Source organism: Saccostrea cucullata, unplaced genomic scaffold (assembly GCF_032062105.1).
Source record: "Saccostrea cucullata isolate Sc308-1 unplaced genomic scaffold, CSIRO_AGI_Scuc_v1 ctg833, whole genome shotgun sequence".
Lineage (NCBI taxonomy): Eukaryota > Metazoa > Mollusca > Bivalvia > Ostreida > Ostreidae > Saccostrea > Saccostrea cuccullata.
Genome location: NW_026921170.1, coordinates 161,597 through 169,723, shown reverse-complemented (window position 1 = coordinate 169,723; position 8,127 = coordinate 161,597). Strand labels below are relative to the sequence as shown.

The 8,127-nt window shown below is 31.2% G+C and overlaps 1 protein-coding gene across 1 annotated transcript; it reads right to left on the bottom strand.

Annotated features, from left to right (window-relative positions):
- Window positions 1-1,326: 1,326 nt before the first annotated feature.
- On the bottom strand, window positions 1,327-7,762 carry LOC134259339 (arrestin domain-containing protein 3-like). Its single transcript, XM_062741931.1, has 7 exons — window positions 7,485-7,762; window positions 6,694-6,828; window positions 5,691-5,914; window positions 4,462-4,644; window positions 4,030-4,209; window positions 3,750-3,936; window positions 1,327-1,506 (listed from the first exon to the last, which is right to left on the bottom strand). The coding sequence occupies exons 1-7, from the start codon at window positions 7,600-7,602 to the stop codon at window positions 1,457-1,459; spliced, it is 1,077 nt and encodes a 358-aa protein (XP_062597915.1). The 5' UTR covers window positions 7,603-7,762; the 3' UTR covers window positions 1,327-1,456.
- Between the last annotated feature and the right edge of the window lie 365 nt (window positions 7,763-8,127).

The window sequence follows — 8,127 nt, the reverse complement described above, 5'->3', positions numbered from 1 at the left end:
AATAGCATTTAAAGGTCAAAGATGCAGATTTCGGTCAGTCGGCAATATATGTGTAGTCGTAGCATTCATTTAATTCCCTTTAAATTGAGATTGTTACTCTACAATAAATATTAATACATGTATAGCGATTATAATTGAGAATTTCTATCCCTTATAACACCAAATTATCTATCGTAACTTTTAATTTCCATAAAGTGCATAATACTCTAATATTAAATTAAAGCATCTTGAAATAGAAAAGGATTTACCCAGAAAATTAAGAAAATAATAATTAACTAAGTAAATAATTAGTAGAAAACTGACAATTGAAGACAGAATGGAAGTAATCTATTTTTTTTTTTCAAAATGAAAATTCAAATAATAAGAATAATCATTAAATTCTGTGTTGGATATATGCAATAGACATTACAAATAGAAACAATTGAAACTTAATTCTTTTAACAAATAAAGTTGATATAATAGCTTTTTTAAATATTAAATCTACATGACTCCTACCAAACATTCAAGGTAATGAATAAGGACATATTTCACCCTTATATCCTAATAGTATAACAGGAATTATGTCAACATACATTAAGTATTGAACATCTAAAAATATGTGAGGTATTCAATTTCATTGAATTTGTTGTGATTAGTGATATCATGTCTTAAGGAATTTTCAAAAGCTAGCTATAAAATCTATTTCTAGATCAACGGGCAAATTAAAACCAATTTCCAAACAATTAATTGAACCGTTTACAGTAGCTCAGTAGGTTGAGCGCTGGCTCCGTGATCGAGAGGTCGTGAGTTCGAATCTCGGTGCGACCTCAGTCGATAGAAAAATTGTATGGATTGTTCCTTAGCCATGTCCTCGGCATTTCAAAATAAATGACAATTGTAAGTCTTTTGATCAGAACTATAGGCATCTGCACGATAAAGATTCTTACTTTTTATTGGGCCTGTGTGCCGGTTAGAGGTATATAATTAAATTATCTTTACAAAGGAAATAGAAATTGAACCACAGCTGTCTCACGCTACGAACTTCAAACAGTGTTAGGATCAATGTTTGCAAGATGACAAAGATAACCAGCTTAATTTTGTACAAGCTGATCTATATTTGACTATCTAACCTGTGTCTTCACGACAAAAAAAATCAGTACAAGAAATAATATTAATGATAAGTTTGCGAAATTTTTCGCAAGGAAACCACAGTCGCCCCCTTAATTCAAAAGAACACAAACATGTTAAATATAAGTTAAATTACCTTAGCTTTTGAAATAAATAAAAATGACATGAATTTGTAAATAGCTGTGCTTTATTTTAGTTTTTCTTTTGAATATGCTTTACTTGAACGATTTTTAACATACGTAAAATATTTGAAAATTTCAGTATCGTAGTGGTTAATTTAAATCAGTTTGGGGTTCTCAATGGTCCATTTATTTGACTAATCGTATCGTCTTCTGTGATCATCGCCTTTTCATTTCATATCTTCATCACAAAATATCCTTTCATGGAAAGACGAAGATTCTGAAAAAAATATCTATATATAAAGAAATGGTGTCGATTAAACTGGATATATATCAGAGGATAGCTTGTAAATTCATTTACTCTGCTGTTTCTTTTTTTTTTTTAATTAATAGGTATCTTCTAGATTCAAGGTGAAATTTAATACCTGTATTACAATGAGTAACAGTTAGGAATAAAAAATAATTAGCAATTATATGTTATCTCAAACTTATGACGTAATCATAAATAATGTTCGTTTTACATCATAATAATGCATTGAACATTTTACAGATGTGTACACTCAACACACTTCTTTTTAATGCGCGATTGAAGGGATAAATAGCGTATATCAGGTTTTTTCCGCGTCATGTTTTTTTCCGCGAATCAGTACCTAATTCAGTATATTAAATTTACGCGAATCAAATTTTCACTATTTCAAAGTCCCAATGATTATATTATTAACAATGGTTTAAGCCTATAAAGGGAATTGGATGTAAAATGTAAAGTCATTAAGCTTGAGTTTCTTCATACGGATAAAAAATAGATCGATCGACCTTCACCTCGTCAATTTCGAAAGACACTCTCAGCTGATTACACACCTGTGTTGCGTTCTAACTCTCAAATCAACAGTTTTATTTTTTCAAATTTAAACAATCATAGGTCATGTACTGTTAGAAACTGACTAGCTACTCAGGTATAATTAGTTTTAATAGCTTCTCCCAAGGAACATGACCCATATAATTAGCTGGCTTGTCAATTAGTATAAACAAACAATAAGGGTTTATACCTATTACCGGTAGCTTGCGCTTGTCCTCAGATCCTGTTATTTCTACACTCTACGATATAAGCATTAAGAAATAATTCTGCTGCAAGAAGAAAACTTAGTATTAAATTTACGCTGTTTAATTTTCCGCGATTGAGAACTCGTCGCGAACAAAGCGGAAATTGGATACACGCGGAAAAATCCTGATATACGGTATTACATCATATAGACCTACGCAGTGTGATTTAGACGTTATACAAGCATATTGGACGAGGTGAATCAGCATCTTGGAACTAGGACTGTTTGCCTTTCAGAGTAAAATTGAATAATGGTGTAAAATAAGTAGAATATATGCATTAGAATTACAACTTTTGCCCTGATCACAGGGAGCGATTAATATGAATTTAACGTAAGTTACTGCAAATTAAATTTGAACCGAGTTCAGACGGAGACTTTAATGCGAATTAGTTCAACTCGACTTATTTTACGGTGTAATAAATAGCTAAGCGTTAGCTCCATGTGAATGTCAAATTTTGACGAAATGGCAAAATTACGTCACATTTCACATGGCGGTGTTCAGCTTTAGGTACTTGTGCTATATTTGAGTGAAAAACTAAGTTAAAAATGTGTATTTTTTTCAATATTTACGCACAATTAGAATTTCTCGCAATCCTGGAAGAGTTTACTGAAGTTTCATGGGGTCTGGTTTTCAAAATGCCTAGGTAAGAACAAAGGCATCACTGGGTTACGGAGACGTTTCTAGTAAACATTCCCCAATAGAGTGTGATACGTGGTGTCAGAGGGACCTCGAATGGTTTCCATCCAACCATGACGAAAACGTTGACGCGAAACAGTCAATTAGAGAAAAAGCTATTCCTCCTGCTACCTGTTTAATCGTAACCCTACTACCACAAAAAAGGGTTTGGATACTGTAGACATCATACTCAATACTATCACCCCAAAACTGAATGAAATCTATTGCGTAAATTTGGCGTTTAAGTTGGTAAAATTTATGACATGTTCCTCTCACGTGTGCATGCGCATGACGTTTGACTAATTTATCGGCTTGATTTCCCATCCAAGCATACATGTACCCAGAGTTTGAAAGATAAACACTCTGATGAATTCCATGCAAAGAAGAATCAAGGATGTGACAGATGCGTGGGGGAAACATTGAAGAAAATGAGTCTTTTCGATATTCACTTTTGGGCTATCTTCATATAAGTTTCAATGAATCATGAATTTTAAATTGGATTGGGTTACATTTTCTTTAAAGATGATATTAAAAGGTAGATAGGAATAATGAAAAAAGAATGCATTTATTCACCTCTGTACGTTTTTTCCCCTTTCAGTTCCTTTATTAGTCTATAAAAAATGCTTTATTTTGACTCAAAATTATCAATTTCAATTTCATGATATAACACTATTCTGTTTTTTTTTTACTTTGTGTAAGTCAGTGCAATAAAAAAATTGCCTGAAAATTCTAAGTTTGTCACTGTACCTATGTTAAAGGTATCGGATTCCCTTGCCGTGGGGTGTACAGATTGTAGTCTAGGATCACCGGGAACTTCCAATTCCAATCTTGACAAACCCGACGCTAGCTGACCTCTCTGATTATCTGTCCCGATGATAATCTTGATGGGGACATGGATATTTTTTCCTAAAGAGTTAATTGGAACAGCAACCAGCTGTAAAAAATAAAATGTTTCTTATCCTAAACAAATACATGATTTTTTGTTGTTCTTTGTATTGGTTTTATCCTCAAGAAAGTAAAAAAGTACTTCTACAAAGTAGTCGACGTCTTTGGAGGATTCTTCAAGATTTAATGGAGGTGAGGCTGGTGAAATAGAAAATTCTCCCGTCCAGGATTCAAATCGTCCAGGCTGCACTCTTTGGTGCTTCACTTTCTCAAGGACTTTTTCTGACGTTCTGAATGCTTTCTTGGTACGATAAGTAGATATCTGTAATAAAGAGAATCATCTTGACTTATTTCTTTTCTTTCTGTTTAAAGAAAAAACCCTACATGGTTACCAGTTATGTGCCATAAATACTTTTTCAAACTCTGAAAACATATACACATTGTATTCTTGACCTCAAAGAATTAAATAAAACAATAAAACAAAATGCTTTGAAATTTAAGTTCTTGCATTAATTGAGATAATATTGATCTGAAAACTTGGTATTATCAATTACTTTATTTTTTACACACATACCTGATAAAATTTGACATGGTTTTTGCAAATTTTTCCACTGAAATTTTTAATTTCTGCATGGAAAGAAATTGTTTCTCCAGGGATATATCCAGATTTGTCTATCTTTAATTTGCAAGAAATTGTTCCTGATGTACAACAAAAGCAGCATAATATATATTTATCTTCCTGTTTTTGGATCCCACACTAAATAAAGAAACAAAAAATGCAAATTATTTAAATTGAAAACCAAAAATAAAAAAAAATCTATTTTTTTTTTCAAACTAAAGAGAACTTAATTCGATCTTTAAATAGATTTAGTTCATCTAGACGAAGTCGAGATCAGCTGACGCTAAACTTCCGGTATTGGCGTTAGCCTTCGCATCCTAGTTCAAATTTTTTTAAGCAATTCCGTTCTCAAGTAACTATAAGCCCTGTTGGAACCAGACTTGCATGGATGATGTATCTAGTGGCTGATACTACCTATCTTGCTTAGAATTCTTTATCTGATCTTCATCTTCCAGATGATTGACCAAGTACATATAGATACATATTACTGTTCCAATTCATTAAACTATAATCCCTATCTTGATGGAACTTGAATGGAAGATGCATCTAGGGATTGAAAATACTTACCCTGCTTCTTATGCTGAATCTAACCTACATTTTCCAAGCAAGAGACAATAGCCCGGTTTTTTTCTAGTTCTATAATAAAAGGGAACGTTACGATTCAACTTACATTAATAATGCATCTAAGGAATGTTAGAAATATTTTTTCAATAATAAGTGAACATGTAATATCCCGCAAAAAAAAAATATAAAACCTACTTAAAAGAATTAATATGATAATTGTTGTCAGGATGTACTCGTACTGGAAAGAAAATATGTTGTGAGGTTTGCAAGTCTTATACTGATAAGATTCGCCAAGGCAACTTATGTAATCTTTGATAACGTCAAATGTTAAATTTTTTATTCTTTTCCAGTTATGGAACACATATCAGTTGTATTGTCCTAACTCTTTTGCACAATTTGATATGCAGTTGATCACTATTTGACCAAGACACTATAATTTAAATAATTTCAGGTTTATGAAACGAAAACAATAAAGACAGTTTAATGTACATTCACTGAAGTAATAAGATGTGTACTGGCTTGTTATTTTCTTATAGTTTCCTCGATACCATTCAAATTAGAAAATGATTTGCAACATTTAAAATATTTGCAAAAGCCATGAAAAATAAGATAAAACCCACAGCTGAATTTGGAGCTCTGTTCAAATCTAAACCTGACACAATAGTAAAATGATGTTCCGTTTCATGAATCTTTTTCTTGGACGTTTCAATAATGCCCGACACAATATATCGCACTAAGCCGTGATTTCCTTGAAACGATGATGGCAAATTCTTTGGAAGAGTAAAAGAAAATGATAATACGTATTTTCCAGGAGGAAAACATTTTTTATTACCCATCCCTGCACCTACAATAAGAAAAAAATGAGAAAAATAATAAATATTATTATGAACAACATGTATATACTATTTACTTTAGATACTGAAATATATAAAAAATTACTGAAATAAATTTTATAGATAGAATTTCTGAAGTATTAGAAAGAGGTTAAAAGGACAAACTTTTTTTTATTCCATAGCAGTAAGCACGTCCATTCACACAATAGAACAATCCAAGGTAAAGTTTTGAGCTTACTAAGTGACATTAGGCACGAAATTAGCGATTCACCCTTTTTTGAAGAATATAAATGGACTGATAGAGTAGTTCGGAAAAGCAACATAAAGGATACATGGACACGTTGGAATGGTGAATCACATGAAATATTGTTTTATGCAAAAAGATTAAAGGAAGTAAACACTCAAGAATTTTTCATCAGTAATGTTATTCTTTTCACTGAAAACTGTTTCTTTTAAAATGCAGGTAATTACAGGTAATTCCAATCTAAATCAGCTTGCACAAAATCTAGCTCTTTAGGCATGATCTATTAATTTCGGATCTTGCAAATATCAATCCTTATACAGCCTGACGTCGTGACGTCAGGCAATTAAAGTGTTTTTTAAAGAAAATATAAGATTTCTTTACTATAATGGTAAAACTTTTTGATGTGTAAATATATGTTTTCTTTCCTCTGGATTTATTTGTAGAAGACATTTTCAATGTTGATATATTTTATCAGTAAAATTTTCAAACAAAAAATTCAAAGTTTCTTATGAGTGTAAATATATCTTTTTGTTTCTCTAGAACTACCTTTTCCATACAATAGAACATTTTGGTCCAGATAAAGTTCAGGGTCTGTAGACAAAGAGCTGTACGTTCCCCATCCGTGTCTCTTGACTTTATTCCACTGAACATCAGCAATACCTTGAAACGTCACTCGTATGTCTTGAAAAAAAAAGTATGTAATATTTGTTCTAACTGGTGAGAATCTGCTGACAGAGGATAACTAAATCGAAGATTGTAAATTAAGTATTTTTTTATTTGATCAGTGTTGTAAGTGTATGGAAATTGACTAGGAATATGCCACATGTGCCATGCACCTGAAAATGTCGGGGTTCAAGCGGTCTATTAATCTATGTGGTAAGGTAGTCGCTTTAAAAGACATTTAAATTTCATCTCATTAAATCCTGATATTCCTATATACATGATCACATAAAAACACTTTAAAACAAGCTAATTTCTTTTTTCAACATAATGAATCGAATACAAAATTTAATGATTTTTAATGATAATGATTTAATGATGTGTTTAAAACGATGCCCCTGTTTCACATTATAGTGATATAAAATAGTTTTGAAAAAAAAAATCATTACACATTAGCTTATAACATATTATCCTACTTTAATATGGTATATGTATATTGAATACTGTTTGTTTTCTCCATATATTTTATGTAAAATAATATTTTAGCATTAGCTAAGTAGTATGTCTGCTATTATATCTTTATACATCCATTCAAAATAATATAGAAAAAATGTACTAAAATTTTACATTTTGTAGCAAAAGAAAAAAAATATATATATGTACAAAGAAATATTTACCTTTTACAATCATTTCCTTTAATGATTCTACAAAAAGAATTCCATTCATTTTTTGACCTGGATAGTATACAGCTTGTGGATGTTCAAGCTGTACGTAAAAACGTTTGAGTTTTCCCATTGTACTCCTTTTAAAAATCAAATTCTAAACAGTTAGCCAGGGAAATCATTGATGTCTTCCCCTGCAACCGTTTACTTCTAACGCTCTCACGATATTTCTAGAATATACTCATAATTTATTCCCAAACATCCAAAAGACTTGTCAATTTTAACTAGTATGAGCAAATCCCAACCGTGTATAATGCAAATTTAAAGCTATCGTTGTTCAAATGGAATTCAAAAATCTTCAATTATTCTGTACATTTAAACCAAACAAATGACGTTTTTCATGCACATTGAACCATTCACTGCAAATAAACACGAAGCATTATATTTCTTCTTTTTCAATTAATCTACTATAAACGTTTGAAAAGAACATATCAAATATCGTTGAGTTTTAAATCCAAAACATATATATCTTCAATATTTAATCTTTTTACGAGACACTGCAAGAAAACTGTTATATATTCTACCCTCTGGTCTTGTCTTAGATAGAGAAAAGAATTGCAAAACAAAGATTTTGAATGTTTTTTATTGGCCTAGACGT

What these genes read in the sequence shown, in the direction of transcription:
- LOC134259339 (XM_062741931.1), bottom strand. Translation starts at nt 7,602, where the DNA reads ATGGGAAAACTCAAACGTTTTTACGTACAGCTTGAACATCCACAAGCT. An exon ending in ACCATGTCAAATTTTATCAG is followed by an intron (nt 4,210 to 4,461) that starts GTATGTGTGTAA and finishes TCTTTATTACAG; the next exon opens with ATATCTACTTATCGTACCAA. An exon ending in ACGTCGACTACTTTGTAGAA is followed by an intron (nt 3,937 to 4,029) that starts GTACTTTTTTAC and finishes TATTTTTTACAG; the next exon opens with CTGGTTGCTGTTCCAATTAA.